At 39.1% G+C, this 15,813-nt stretch overlaps 1 protein-coding gene across 1 annotated transcript in view; it reads left to right on the top strand.

The window, feature by feature from the left end:
- Positions 1-2,582: 2,582 nt before the first annotated feature.
- PPP1R1C (protein phosphatase 1 regulatory inhibitor subunit 1C) overlaps positions 2,583-15,813 on the top strand; it is a 49,511-nt gene continuing 36,280 nt past the window's right edge. The window contains exons 1-2 of the mRNA XM_032114166.1: positions 2,583-2,805; positions 5,119-5,179. Coding sequence (XP_031970057.1) covers positions 2,725-2,805; positions 5,119-5,179 — 142 coding nt within the window. The 5' untranslated portion in view covers positions 2,583-2,724. The remainder of the gene's footprint in view (positions 2,806-5,118; positions 5,180-15,813) is intronic.

The following is a 15,813-nucleotide window of genomic DNA, read 5'->3' as shown; positions in this document are numbered from 1 at the left end:
TGTCTTTTTGTCTTGTTCTGTCCTGTTGTCCGTCTCCCTTAGGAAGCTGCCAAAAAGTGGTTTCTTAGTTTGTTTTGTGTAAGACTGTTGAGCTTTTTTCTTATATACCATTGATAAAAATGCATTTGAGACACAATTGCGTTAGACAGCAATGCCCAGCAAACTAGAGGTGAAACACACTGCTATAATCCTTTGAGCACTTAATATTTTAATAAATGTTTACTATCTGAATATGTTTTTTCAAATTACTTTATCATTAACATAAGAAATTTTAAGCCTTTGCAATGATAATTATACCTCCTGTAATCAGTAACATATACTAGAATTGGAATTGTGCATTTTAAAACATGAAGGTTCATAGCGAGAATAGATATTTTATGGCAAACAGTTTTTTTCTAGAGAAACCTGATATTTAAAATATACCATTTATTAATATATATAGTAGCAATGCATCTGGAGAACATTTTTCTCACATTATCTGTGACTGAGAAAAAAACCCATTATTTTCTTGCAATTATGAAAATTCAAGAGGAAAGCCACAATTTTAGATCCCTGTGTATATCCTCCCCTGCGTGTAACCTCGTGGGTGTGTATATACTCCTGGTATGTCTGAAGCTGTCATTGAAGATAATGACACATCTGTGCATGAAGGACTTGTAAAATTGGATAATTAGACTGTCCTAAAACAACTGTCTAATTGTCCTAGCAAAAGCAGTGTGTGCCTCTCTCACTTCAGTGTCTTAGCCTTAGTTGTGCCAGCAAAACTGCTGCAATTGCACTCTGGCTCTAACTGTGGAAGTCTGTAAAGCAAATTATGTTTTGTCTTTATAGGAACAGTGAAGGCTTAAAAATGGTCATCTGAAACACTGAATATCAACGTTCTGTGCATCTCTTTCATTTGTTGGGCTAAATGAAACTAAACATTTCACTTAAGCACTGAAAATATTCAGGAGTCAGACTGAGAGGGCCCAGAATAACCTGACCTCAGGCTCTGCTTCGAGCAGCTGGTGGGACCAGGTATCTCCAGAAGGCCCCCACCAAGCAGATATTTCTATTATTCGAAAGGCTAAGTTAATGCCCCCTAAACTATCACAAGAAATCAAACAGGAAAGTTGCCAGCTACTAGCTGTCATCTGGAAACCACTGTGGTTCACAGCAGTTTTGATTTGGATGAGGAGGGGAATTTTGGCCCTTACCGAGAGTTATTTTTCATCATTGGGCCAACTGGATCCTTAACTTTTAGTGTAGCCTCACCTCCTGAGCTTTATCAGGTCCTTCATAAACCAGCCAGCTTGTGTGCTTGTCTCTGTTCAGAAACAGCCTGATGTTCTGATAATGTGTCACAGTTTTAATTTGTAAAAATCAAAGCCAAACAAGTTTTTAATCTCTGACTTTGTTCTGTGTGTATGGCCAGTGCATTGTTCTCATCCACAATCCTCTCTCCTTCCCTGCCTCCTCGTCTGGCACAGGTGGGAAAGTACTCAGTGACTCAATAAGCTTGTGGTGAACTGTGAAAATCCTTAGTGCTCTCAGTAGCCTGAACAAAGAATGTTTTCAAATTCCTCTGAGTTTTGCAAAGAGGTAGGTTAAGTCAGTGGTTGCTGGGTATTGTTTCACACACTTCTTTTGAATTAACATGAAATGACAAGTGAAAATCAATTATATTCACAAAAGAGTACTATTGATATGATTGACCAAATTATTTTCCTGGTCTTGGAATGAGGCACAGATTTTGTAGCCTTAAGTAGGATTTTACCTCTGAATTTTAGTCATCCAAAAGTGATTTAACTAGTCTGAATCATCTTTCCTTTTTCTAGAGTCAATGGAGAGAAAATGTAATCTTGAGAAAACACTATATCCCACTTAACTCAGATAGACTGGTGTGCTTAGTATGAGGGAGCCCAGAGAGCTGGCTCAAATGTGGGTGTTCTCAGTATCTGGAGTCACGTGAAATGGAGCCCACCAAAAGAAATCACAGTCTAAATCTGCAAACCAGGCCTAAGGTGCAAACCCACCAGAGGAGCTTTATGAAATTGTGGGCAACTCTGTAGCATCATCACCAAAAATCTTCCTGTGAGATTTAGAAGAGTCTAAAACTGTAAGTTTTAAAAAATATTTGAAAGAGCAAAGGCAATTGATATGTGAAAACAGGAGAGTGCTTCTGGCACACTGTAAGAGCGATCGAATTATTGCATCCACCCCTCCTGCTACCTCCACCCCCAAAATCTGAAAACTTCCTGATTTGTGTTCATCAATAATTAAGAGCCCATCAGCAATACTCAGAGGGAGCTTGCATTGCACTTCTGAGCAGCCAGTTAGTAATATACGGTGGAGAGATCCTCTTTTTCAAATCCCAAGGCTCCAGGCCATGCAATGCTAGTATTGCATTTTCAATTAGCTTCTGAGTGAATGCTTGGCATATGTAGAAGTGAGCTGGTACACAATTAGCTTATTGTTCCTTTCAGCTTTCTGCTGAGAGGATCTGAAGGGCTGCTGAAGAGAGGCGAGAGGGGAAAAAAAAAAGAAAATAGCCAAGCCAGTGGCATCTCTGTGGATGTGGAATAAGGGAGTTGCTCGGCTCACGCAGATTCCCGTGCTAAGTCGGGAGTCACAGCTGTTACTGTGGAGCTCTCAGCCTGGCTGTAGGGACGGCGCTGGGACAGAGGCACAGACCCAGTCTCAGGCTCCAGGCTCTTCTCCCATCTGAGTCACCTCAGCACCACGATGGAGCCCAACAGCCCCAAAAAAATACAGTTTGCTGTGCCCCTGTTTCAGAGCCAAATAGATCCTGAGGCAGCTGAGCAGGTAAGGAAGACGAGTTTCCTTCACTGTTTTGAGGGAATGGGGTAGGAATGGGGCAAGGTGTGGGTAAGAACAAGTGATACTTGCGGCCTAAAGGCTATTCTAGCTTATACTAATGAAATTGTAGATTATATACTCTGGAGGTTATAGCAATGTTGGATATACCTAAAGAGGTAGAAGGATATGTCCTCTATCCAGAACAAGGCTTCTTCACCTTCGGTAGGTTTATTAATGTACATTTGCTGTGCCTTTGCTGTAACTGCACTTGTACCCTAATGCTTACACTTCACATGAATACACTCAAGGAATACATTCTCAACAAATCAAGACAAGTATATTATATGTACCTAAAGCAAAACACAAATTTGATAATAGGTACCTAATGGAAATTGGGAAGGAGATGTCTTATTTACCATTCATTTTAATGTGAGAAAATACAATTGATGTTTTGCACAATAGTCATCACTTCAGTTACTTCTGGTATTCCTCATGGTTTTGTACAGTCTTTATGTAATTTTTACAGTGTTTTACATGTCTGAAAAATACATACATATGGACATCTACCTTACTTACATCCTTGTTGGAATAATGTGTGTGCAATTTTAGGTTTTAACTCACTCCCAAAAGATACACATAATTTTTTATATATATGTATATATATGCTGTGCTGATACATACATATCAGTACAGACATCTAAGGAGGAAAAGATATCTGTTACTGTGTACAGATACATGTAGAGATGCATAAAAAGTGGTCACAGGGAGTCTTGTGAGAAAACTGGATAAATCTTAATTAGGTGACCCAGTATATTTCTCTCAGTGCAAATCCTTCTCAAAATTTGCTGCTATTTGGGTTTTGTCTCATTTTAGATGATACCAGGGGAATATTATAACCTTGACAGTTCCATACCATTAGCTATGAAATTATTTGCGCCTTTAGGACAGGTATCTGGTTCCCTGAATATTCTGATGTCATGTCTCTTAAAAGGCAGGCACCTTTGCAGAAAAAGATGAGTTGTGAGTGACCATTAGATGCGAAATACTAGAAGGGTGCAGAAAAGAATTGCTGCAGGTCCTCATTTTGTCCATAGGCACTTCTGAGCTGCAGGGTGTCTGTACCTTACAGAACAGTTCTGCAATGAATTCAAGCAGAATGTGTTCTGGTATTTTTCTGAAATCTGTGAGGACCATAGGATTAGGATTTCCTGGAATTCCCATGGCTTTTGAAATGCTGTAGCCTATTTTCTGCCCGGTATTTATGGGCAGTCCTTTTTTTTTTGTGTGTGTTGTGAGTTTGATTCCAAGTGCTATACAGTTTCACTGTGGGTGTGTGATGAAATTAAAACAGTAAATTCTACAGTCAGCTACAGTTACACTAATCTGAAATAAACCCATTAACCCTGATGATGTAATTTTCCATTTATACCTCTGAAAGCAAAACCTGAACCCAGCTAAATACAGATGTTGGCTCAGCAAATAAAAAAAGAACAAATACACTGACATTGAGGTTTTGTGTCAGAATGGTTTCTAGCTTAGATGCTCCTGGTTCCTCTCTTAAATTCAATAGAATATTGAGCCTGGAGGCTTTAGTGAAGCAACACAAAGCTTTCAATGCAAATGTGTGCTTTATAGGAGGGTAGTCCAATACCACGCAGTTCAGCCATGGTTAATGGAACAAAAGTAGTTACCCAGATAAACTCTGAAGAACTGTATCCAGTTCAGGACTATGTATTTGTATGTAAAATCTGCTGTATTGGAAATACTCTTTTTAAAGGTTTTTAAAGTCTTAAATACTGGAGTATTTCTAGTTAAAGAACAGTAGTAATAGTAGTAACACATCTGACCACAGTTTAGAATTATAAGTTAGCTGGAAGGCATGCCTGCAATATCAGCTCTGAAATGCACTTGCAAAATATTAATTATTACTTGTGAGAGCTATGGCAGTACTAGGTATTTGCACATACAAGCTCACAAACTACTATAATCATCTTCCTGATGCAAAGCTAAATGTCAGTATTTTAAGATATGACTGATATTTTTCAGCAACACATATCCAAAAACTTAAGGGAAGATGATTACAAATCCTAAAGATATTTTGGACAGCTCTCCCTGTGCCTTTGTTCTCCCAGAACAAGCAGCAGCATGACCCTGATTGCTGTCAGAAAGACAGTGAAGTGCTACTGTTCTTTAAATAGTTTCCTTTTTAACTTTGCCTGGCCTATACTCAGGAGGACACCAGACAGATTTTTTGCTTTGCTTTGTGTGTGTGGCAATTGATGGGTCCTAATGACTCTCCTCGGTTTATATCTGTTACAGATCAGGAAAAGAAGGCCTACGCCAGCATCGCTCGTCATCATGAATGAACACATGCCCCCAGGTAAGTGCCATACCAACATACCTTCTAAACCACTGAACTTGTATACACAGGACTGGCTGCAAACTGGTTTGATTAACTATGTGATTTAAAAAATACAGCATTAATTTTGTAGCACTAAATATCAAATAATGGATCTTAGGACTGTTTGGAGTAAACCCCATGAACACAGGTAATTCCTGGCCCTCAGATGATGTCACCAATTTCAAAATTTTATCCTCTATGTAAATCCTGGTTATATGTGCAAGGAGAATTAATACAACCTAGATCCAGTGCTTCCATCCACAAACATGTTCTTTCCCTGGGTGGAGACTTTGGAGACCCATGAAGTCTGATCTCTAGAGATACCAGGCTGGCTCCAGGGCTAATTCAACCCAAGGAGTTGCTTCTACAAAACAGATTCTCTTCTAGTTTTCCAATAAAACATAAAATGTGGGTTTTCATTATTCCTTCTCAACTGGGAATACGTTGTCTTCATCCAAGAGTCCCCACAGAAGATATTCTGTGGCATGGGATGATTTGAGGTTGCAACATACTTTGTCATATAAATATGACTTCAGAAAGATTCTTTAATAAGCTGTTTAGGGAGCATTATAAACAAAAAACTCCACAAAAAGGGGAAGATCCTCAGCACTTAGTCCATTGGAACACAGTGCCTACTCTACATCAGACTTGTCCTTTGTTGTGCTCTGCAACATTTTTTTCCTGCCATATCTCTTAGTCACCTGAATATTTTTTAAAAATCTTTTTGGAGAGTAGCTTTCTGTCCTGAATTTCACGTTGTTCAGCTCTCAAAAACAGGGCACGGAAGATCTGCCTTGGACTTTCTTTACTTTAATGGGATTGACACTGTCTGTGTTGCTAGGACTTAATTTAAAGCAAATTCGCCTTGACTGTTAATCTCTTTTGCAATTCACTTTGTACACTTTGTACTGTCATATTTCCTTTTATAAACAGATACTTGGTACAATACCAAATCAAAACCAAACAAAGAATAAGAACTCTTTAATTTACAGGAAATTTTACTGTAAACAAAGTGGTGCATGTCTGTTATCACCTTTCCTGCAATGTTCATAATAGGTCTTTAAATAAATCATTTTTATTGAGTCAGGATTGCTGCACGTTTCAGCCAACTTCCATAAAAGCCCATGAGTTGGTATTTGTCTGCACTTATTTAGATTCATTTATTTAGATACTATTTGTTTTTTCTAGATACTGGGAACTAGTATTAATGAATGTATTATTTAGCTAAATTATAACCTTGTCCTGTTCTTAAATTTGACCTAAAGATGGATGAAAATAAAAACTTTAAAAGCAGCTTCATTTTCCTGCTCTTCACCATGAAGTTCATGCATGAGGTTCATGCAGATTTCCATAGGGTGTTTCTTGCTTAATTATCAGCAAGTGTTTTGAACAGGGTGTGTGCAGGTAGCTGTGTAAACCTGCTGAATACAAGGACCATAAAACCAGGTTGGAAAGGCAGACAATAGGTTTACAATGGAAGTGCAAATACAAAAAAAAAACCTTTGTGGTCTTCATCTGGCAAGGTGCTGCACAGCTTCTGAGATTGTTGTATGCCTTCAACTTTCAGTCAGCTAATCCTAGGGTCTCTTGACACCTTGCTGATTAAACCCTAAAATGCTGAACCATTACTGGATTTTGAATAGAATTCAGTGGGATGCTGAATACAATTTGTCTCCAAAAGCAGCAAAGTCGTCACTGCAAATGGATGCAGTTAATAAAAAAAGAAACAAAAAAAGAAAAAAAAAGAATAGTTAGGGTGCTAACTTGACACTCCAAAAAATTGCTTTAGAAGTGTGATTCCCTAGATGAATGGGGAAACTGAGCAGCAGAGAATTTCAGTGATACTGTCAAGGCCACCTGTTTTTTATTAGAGCTGGGGTAAACAAGAGTCCTGTGCCTTGAATTTTGCCCACTGGAGTATTCCGCTTCCTTTTTTAGGAGCAAGGGGCTAGTGAAGGATATGCTTGCAAGTTTGAAATGTGTGTCCTATTTGCCATTCTAAATGTTTGGATGCCCCTGCAAAGTTTACTCAAATTATCTAAACTTCTCTTTTTTTGAAAAACAGAGACAGGCATGCTGTAAGAATCAGACTTTTCTATAGCCTTCTATTACAGCTGCTTCTGATTGCAGGGAAAAGAAAGTAGCATTTTTGTGGTATTCTGGTGCTCTGGATCCAGACCCGTCTGGAAACCAGAAGGCAATAAAATGTGCTTGGACATTTCAGAACTTCATAATAAATTCAGCTTGAGTTGTTCTGTTAAAAGATCTAAAAGTTGTTTTTTGCTAAGTCTTGTCATTCATCCCTGATGCCTGTTACAGCTTTGACAGGGATATGTCTTCACCTATTTAGGTCAGGTCAATTGTGCTATAAAGTGAAGATGGAGTATCTACTAAGGCTAAGTCATTTTAAACCAATGACAGCTACTCAAAAACTGTAAGAAGAGTCTGCTTGACTTCCTTGCTTCCAAGGAGACAGTGTTAGACCACACTGAATGATTTAAAGGCAGGTGATAAATGTGACTACAGGAGCTCACATCCAGCCTGTAGCATCACTGTCACATTTCCTCGTGCTCACTCTGGCTGGCATAGTATATAATTGCAATCACAGTCAACCAAAGAGAAATTTGAATTGCAGTAGCAACAGTGATTGAAGTGGACAATAAGAGCTTGTGAAGCAGCATAGCAATGAGTAAACCCTTAACTCAATCTGTAAGTTCTCTGTAAAGTGCTCTTAGATGGATTATGTCACATCTGAGCAGAGAAACTAGAACTAGCAAACTGAGACTTGAGTTATGAAGTTGTTGCTTGAATCTATTGTGCCTTGTTTGCCATCAATGGAGCTATATTTTCTGAGCATCTGATGTTTGATTTCATAATATCCATTCAGTTTTATTTTATTTGAAATTATAAGACCCTTTTACTATCTGTGAAGGCAAAGACAAGTATAAAGTGACAGAACTACACAAATGGGCAGCATCTCATCCTGTGAGGTGGGTGCATGGGTTACTGGGGTAACCCACTCTCATCCTGCTATAGCCACAGTTGCTCTATGTCTGCTTTTTATAAAAGAAACGTAAGCACATGCTTAGTTTTAAAGACATATTTAACTATTACACTACACAAGAGTTTAATCCAAAAATTGTTAAAGCTCTCCTGCTTCCTGTTGCCCTTGCAGTATCATTGAAGTCAATAGAAACTGAGTATCACCATCACAACCTTTTCTGTGTACACACAAGCTCCTGTCTCCTTACCCAGCATAGCAGAAAATATAGGAATCTCAATTCCAATTATCTGAAGTAAAAGTCTGAGCATGCTTTAAACAAGCAGAATATCATAATGCAACAGCTCAAGAAAATGCTGGTAACAAAGTAGAGAACTGATAGCTGAGGGAAGGAAGCACGTCAGACCACAACTCAGGTTTAATACCATTAGGGCTTGCTTTGATCAGAAAACAATGCCAGCGTTCCTGTACAGACTGGCTTTGTCACAGAGCCAACACAACATCAAACAGTCTGGCTGGCAAAGGCTTTTCAACTTATGTCAAAGTGTTCAGTCTTCTTGAAGCATTAGAATATGGGTAAACATTAGGATAAACTTCTCTGTCTCTAAATTTTCTATGTATTTGCTGTTTCCAACTCTCCTTTCTGCTTTGTTGCCTTGCTTGTAATGTAAATGTTACTCAGTGTTTGGAAACAGAGCTGCCTTTTTGGGCTTTGCAAATCTCATTTCAAAGCAGGAAGGATATATTATCACTGCAAAAGCAGTGATATAATACAGAACATACCTTCTCAGTGATATAATATAAAACATATCTTCTCAGTATAACACAGTACTTCTGAGCTTACTGAGTGCTGGAAATCATAACTTGAAGAAAAGTAATCTGTACCTGTCTCCAGACAAGGAAGGTGTTTGCAGCTTGTGTTTGGGTATTAGGAGTTTTGCTTTCTCTTTCCTAGTTGATTTTTGGTTACCCAGAAAGGATTCATGCCTTTCAGCTTACTGTCACTTCCCCAGAGCTCTGCTGAGATGCCTCATGGGCAGTCTTGGTATTTAGTGCAGCAGCAAACACAGGTGGGAGGAAAATCTGTCCTTACACCTTTGTCAATTCCATGACAACGCAAAGTAGTTAAGGTTTTTATTGTAAATTGGTTTTAGACACTCCCTGTACCATAAATCTCATGACCACAGACAGATGTGCTTTTCTGCTGATGCAAACGGTACCAGCACCACATTCTTGATGGGATTAATGTGAGTTGCTTTGCCCAGCGTTAATGTTTGTGACTAATATTAGTTGGATCATGCTTCTAGGTGAATGAATATGTTTGGTTTTAGATCTAATGATCACATAGTTCTTTTTCTTCCAAACCAAAATAAACTGAGCTCAAAAAAAGATCTACTTAGTAGGAGGCAGGTGTTGCCAACAATTGTCAAGCAGTTCTGCTATACTTTCTCAGGGAAAAATCTCAGCAGAAAACTCTTGGTCTCAGAGTTCATGGAAACTGATATGTTTTTCAAAAGACTGAGATTCTGGTAGGACATATTGCTTAGTTTTGTCCAAGAACAAGAGAGTGAGTAAGCCAAAGAGCAGCTGTTTTCAATTGCAAATTTAGGCTTCTAATGTGGTAACAGAGCATTCAGAAAAGGAGTATGTTAGTAAAAACTGTCATTAGCTCTATTTTTTTTTTGTCAAACTAGTTAATCTTTCTATATGCTAAATGTATATGCCATTTAAGTATTCTGTCCCTTTTTATATCACTCCAGGAGTCTGTGGAGGTATTTAAATAAGCAATGAAAAACATTCGTGTCCCCTCACACCAGAGCACTGGTGTAGCACAGTGTACCTTACCAATGGCACCAGGATGTTCAGAGATCAGGCACTTCTTGTCAGGGCAGTGAGGGCCTTCGTGTTCTTTCAGCCTGTGATGGAAAGGACTGTCTGACACAGTGAAACAATGACATATATAAAGTAAACATTGCATAAGACCTGGCAGGTGATAGGGATTCCAGAACAGAGATGAAAATATCTGTGCTTGAAAATATCCTGCTGTTTGCAGGCTGATGTGTGACTGCAAATGTTCAGTGGCAAACAACATTCTTTTTTCTTACCTATATGCACTATGCTTACATGCTCTTTTATTTGGGTTACTCTGAATTTATTCTGCAGTTCAGGCTCACAGAAGTCCCTGGACAAGGCCCAGCAAAAGTTCCTCACACATATGTAGTGTAAATACAGACTCCATGAAAATTAAAAGGAAAATTCAAGGACCTGAAAAAAAAAAAAGAAAAAAAGTCAAGAACCTGTGCTTGAGCTGCTCTTTATGCAGCCCAGGAAGAGCGATTCACAGCCTCCAAAAAGAAACTGTGTTTTTTTTTTTAAAAAGTGGGTTTTTGCATCATCCATGAAAACATTCCATTTCATGAAGATGCTCCATTTTCATGAGAGGATGAGGATTTTATACGTCATTGTCATCAGTTGTGAGAAGAGTTGTTATGCTCCCTGCAGAGCAGTAAGGACAGCAGGCTGGAGAACAAGGCTTGAGTTGGTTGGGATGCAGTGAGCAGTGCTGTGCCTTATAAACTGAGGGTTATCACCAAAACAGCCAGCTATATTTTCACTGTTTCTGAGGTCACAGTAATTCACAAATAGAAACATTCCCTGTGAATATGTTTGTAATTGTGTAAACCACATAGTATGAAACAGTAGGAAACATACACTATTTTATATAGAGCCCAGGTAGAGTCTGGACCACCTTTCTAGTCAGAAAACAGTGAAGGGTCTGTCAGCTACTCAGAGACAGTCAAAACAAAAAACTGTTATGCATGTTCTGGTGAAAATTCACTTATTTTACTGACTTCTTCATGTTTATTTTTATCCATGCTTCTTTCCTTTACTTTGTTTATTGATTGACTGTACAGATACATTTTACATGACACATAGCCCGTATGAACTTGTTTCTCCTAGTTGGCTGAAGTGAGTAAATTTAGTCCAAACAAGAATGAGTCCCTCCCATTCACCAGAGCCTACCATCCCTCCATGAGATGGAGCAGTCCAGGGTGCAAACAGTGCCTGAGAAAGCTCTGGAGGATGGAAATAGAGGTTGAATATTCACAACAGAACTCAGATTTGTGCCTACACCAGAGAAGTGGTGGAGCTGAGAGAACATGAAGCCAAAACCCCAAAAGTTTTACTCACTTCCAGTATGGGTGAAATTGCATTAATCCATTACCCTTGTTCCAGCCTTGAATACCCAAGAGATGAATTGAAATACTTTTTTATTTACCAGTGCAGCTAAACTCCTAATGTGTACCATGACTGTACTTGTTCCTCCTGCTCCCTGCCTCCCATTGGTTTTGTGTTGGAAGGGTCAATGTCCGTGGAACTATCCGAAAGTGAATGTGGTATTTTCTGAGGTTGAACCTTGCACTCTTCATCTGTTTTCCTTGTTCCTTATACCAAAGCACCATAGAAACAGCCTTCTTCCACCCCAGGAGATTATTTGCAAATAATTTTTAATATACATGGCTTCACGTTACAGCTCTCCAGCTGCTTGATCATTCAGCGCCAGGCCTGATAAGCTTTTGGAATGTTTACATTTGTTATCACCTCCGTGTATATGGCGCGACAGAGCCGTGCCGTGGGTAGGGAATAGCAGTGTGCATGGCTGCCCGACCTGGTGAGGAAGTTAGCTGGACAGATTCTAACTTTATTGCATTCATAAGGCTTAATATTTTGCTAGAGGAGCTCTTAACAGATTTGCTCTGTGCCAAATACTTACGCACCTCATATAGCTTGTTTTGCTGAAAATTCTGAATAGATGGTGAGTTTTCTCGTTAAAAAATGAAGTGCCTAGGTGTAATTACTTCTTATCATCAAAATACTTAAGCTATATTTAATATAGCTACATGAGCATACAATTTGGGATGCTGATGGCATTTTAAACAAAGAATTTGAATCAAAATATGTCTAGTTTAGCCTATGGCAAGATTCTGTTTTTATTTTGAGGGGGGTGTGTTAAATGGCAGAAAAAATTTCAGAGAATATTAGAAATTAAGTAAATTTAAACATTATAAGACAAATTTTTTGAATAAGAATCTCAAGATTGTTTTTAGGTTATGTTTAAATCTAACTTCAATAATGTGCTAATACAGATATTTTCAATATTTTTTTTTTTTAGTTCATATCAGGTAATAAACTAAAATCCATTATTAGAATGTTTCAGCCTTGCCGAGGGGAAAAGAATACAATACAGGGTTTTTCTGACCTCTGCTATTTAGTGCTTAATGCAGCACTCATTTACCATGGTGACGTGTGCAGAATGAATAGATAATGCAGATAGATGAGAGAGAATCCAGCTTTTAGCACTAACCTCGTTATGTTCAGAATATTGGGAAGGGGTTGCACTTAAAGCATCAATCAAGGCAGCCCATTTATTGAGGTTTTAGAGACGAAATTTAACTCTTTATATGGTGTAACTAAAGTTAAAACTTCACTTCAAAATACATCAAAAGTGGGAATTTGATGAATCTGGACCTAAAGCTAGCAGAGACTAAACAAATTGAACGTATCAATCCTGAAAGATTTTGCCAACTACAGAAGGCTGCAGAAACTCAGTGAGAGTGCAGGGAGCTGCAGAGCTTAGCTTTGCTTCCCTGTAAGTCTGAGCCACCTGCATCGTCAGCTCGTGGAAACAAGATCAGATGGACAAGCTGAGTTTCTTTTTACAGTAAGCAAAGCAGTTCTAGGGTAGAATTTTCTTTATGTCTATTGAAAGGAGCTCTGTTTTCACTTTCTTCCCTTCAAAATGCTGTTCCTGTGTCTGTATCTAAAATCACTTCTGGTTTTTTTCTCAGATGGCTTTACTAGAGGATCAAAAGACTATGAGAGTAGCAGAATGAAGCACAGTGACATGCTCCTTCTTTGTGCCTGTTTTCCCTGGGATGCACAGCATGCAGATGTCCCACAGAGAATTGATGTGTTGGTATTATTCATCTTGTGGAACCAAACTGCACTAACAGAGTCAGCAGTGTTAAGTAGATGAAGGTGCATTGTAAAGGTTGTGATTTTTACCTGACGCCATGTCCTTTGTTCTGATTAGACAGAGGAAGTCACACAGAAAATGAACACGAGCAAGGCAGATTGAAAGTTCAATACAGCAGTGAGCTTTACTGCACCCTACAATATGGCTTATCCTGGTACCTGGACATCCCATAACCTAAACATTTCTGCACTGAGCCTCCACCACTTAGTGGCATGTAGTGATAGTATTCCCTACAAGTCTTTCTGAAGTTCCTTGCCAAAGCTGTTCTCAGGTAGTGGTAGAAAGCAAAGATTTGGATGAACTTGGCCACTTCCAAAGAGTAGCTTCTCTGGGATCAGCTGAAGCACTTGTTCTGCCTCTTCCCGGGTATATTAGGATCTGCAGGGCAGCTGCAGAATCAGGGAGCCATTTAACCTAAAAGCCCAGCTTATTTGAAAGCAACATGTTTGTTACAATATTACTAAGTGCCATTTTGTATCCTTTTCGCTTTGAAGTGGAATTGTACTGATGAACTGAAAAAACGGGGGGCGGGGACGGGAATGAGGGGTCGGAAAGAAAAAAGAGCTCTCACTTTAAAGAATTGTGACCTGGATGATTTTTTTGATCCTGAACAACATGAGGTTTTTACCGTCTGTTTTTAAAATACAGTAGACAGCAAGCAGGCTGTTACTCTTTCGAAGTGTGCTTTCAAGCCTCCTGAAACGCTGGTGCTGGTGTGTGACTTAGGCTTTAATGTGGACAGCATATCCCACAGGAGGGTGTGGAACAGCTCATTCCACAGGAATCACAGCAACGTGTTTCTGATTGTGACAGCACAGATGGAGATGTGTAAAACAAAACCCAGGGTCCCCTCTGTCTCTGGTATGTAGTAAGGTCAGTAGAAATTCTGAAAAATGCCTTTGGAAAATTACAGCTGATTTATTCTGAGCTAACAATGATTGCCCTGGGCTGTTCCAGCCCACCTAGTTGTGCCGAAGGCAAGAATGAGATTATGGAACCTTGTTTTGCTGATTCTTTGAAAGCTTGGAAAACCCAGCAATGGCTTTCCAAAACTGATATTTGCATCTTCTTTTCTGTAAAAAGGGTCCTAACCCCCAAGAAGAACTATTATTAGTAGCTGACTTGATTCCCATGTAAGATGATACATGTATGTGAGGAGTTCTCTGCATGTGCATTCTAACCACAAGCAAGCCACAAGCAGTTGGCCAGGACTAGCTTTACAAAGCATTCTTACTGAAATCCTTGAGGTATTATTCCAAAAGGAAGGAAATTGCTAAGGCAGCAATAATAATCACTGGCTAAGGAAAAATTTTATTGTTTTGTATGTTTCCTTCTCCCATGGCAAATGTCACTTTCCAGAATGTACAAACACATTCAGATAGGATACTCTTTTAATGTTTTTATGAGATATAGCATGCTAAAGAAATGTTTGGCTGGAGGTTTTTTGGTTTTGGCTGCTGCTGCTGGTTTTTATTTTAGAGCTTAGAATATTCCTGCAGCTCTCAGCCGAGAAAGGAACCACTCACAGTGATAGCATTTGCAGCTGTAACACTGATACAAAGATTGTGATCGGTAGGTCACTTCTGAGCCATTTTCCATCACAACTGATTCCTGCATATGAAGGTATTAGAAAATGGTTTCAAAGTTTATCCAGGGATTTGCTAGCACTATATTTCTGGTAATAATGGATTTTACTTCACGATCTTTGCCTCAATATCGTATTTTGGTCCTTGCCTCAGTATTGTATTTAGATCTTCAGCCTCTTTGGTCATTTGAACCCAGACTGAACCTACAGCAAGCAAGCAGATGTAAAGTAGCACTTTATTAATACTATTCAGTGCTACTGATGGACTCACAACCCTGGGTAGCTGTCTTTTCAAGGTACTTGTCTTCCGTCTGCATTTGAAAGTACTTAATGACCATGCTAAGTCTTTTCACAAACTCATAACATTGTGATGACTTCTTCAATGTACAAAATAATCACAAGCTGCTTGAGAAGTTTTTTGAGTATGAGCGTTGGGAATATTTGGTTAAACGGTAGCAATTATTAACAAAAATTTAGTAGTCTGGCAGTCTCTTTTACTTGGGCACACTCATTTCAGACTCGTGTTTCTGCTCTGAACCTCTTTCTCTGAGTATTTGCCAGCAGCTTCTCAACAGCTCTGGCCTTCCTATAACCTCTCAAAAACCTTTTTTATCTGTACTGCTTTCCTATTTCCTTCATGTGAATCTTATCTTTCACTGCCAGGTGTCAGGCCAGGTGAGGGTGTGCTATGAGTGTGGAAACTGCCCTTGGTCCATACAGCAAAGATGCAATCTTTACTGATGTCAGAATAGACCCTATGTCAGTGTAACCTCACAATGAGGTGAGTTCTCCTTCTACACAGCAGGACAACTTGGAGATAGCATATTGTGATTTAGGCCTACTTTGCAGTCTTTGTCCTTTGTCTTGTTCTGTATCTCCATGAAAGTCTAATTTTCTAAGGTTTCCTTGTAGTTTAGTTTGGCCCTCCAGCACTGCCTGGGGCTCCCATAAATGATGGCTGTCCAGTTCCCTTCTGGTTCATGCCAGAA

The sequence above is a fragment of the Corvus moneduloides genome, chromosome 7 (assembly GCF_009650955.1).
Source record: "Corvus moneduloides isolate bCorMon1 chromosome 7, bCorMon1.pri, whole genome shotgun sequence".
In the NCBI taxonomy this organism is placed as follows: Eukaryota; Metazoa; Chordata; class Aves; order Passeriformes; family Corvidae; genus Corvus; species Corvus moneduloides.
Note: the sequence above shows the minus strand (reverse complement) of the source record. Positions and strands in the feature narration are given on the sequence as shown.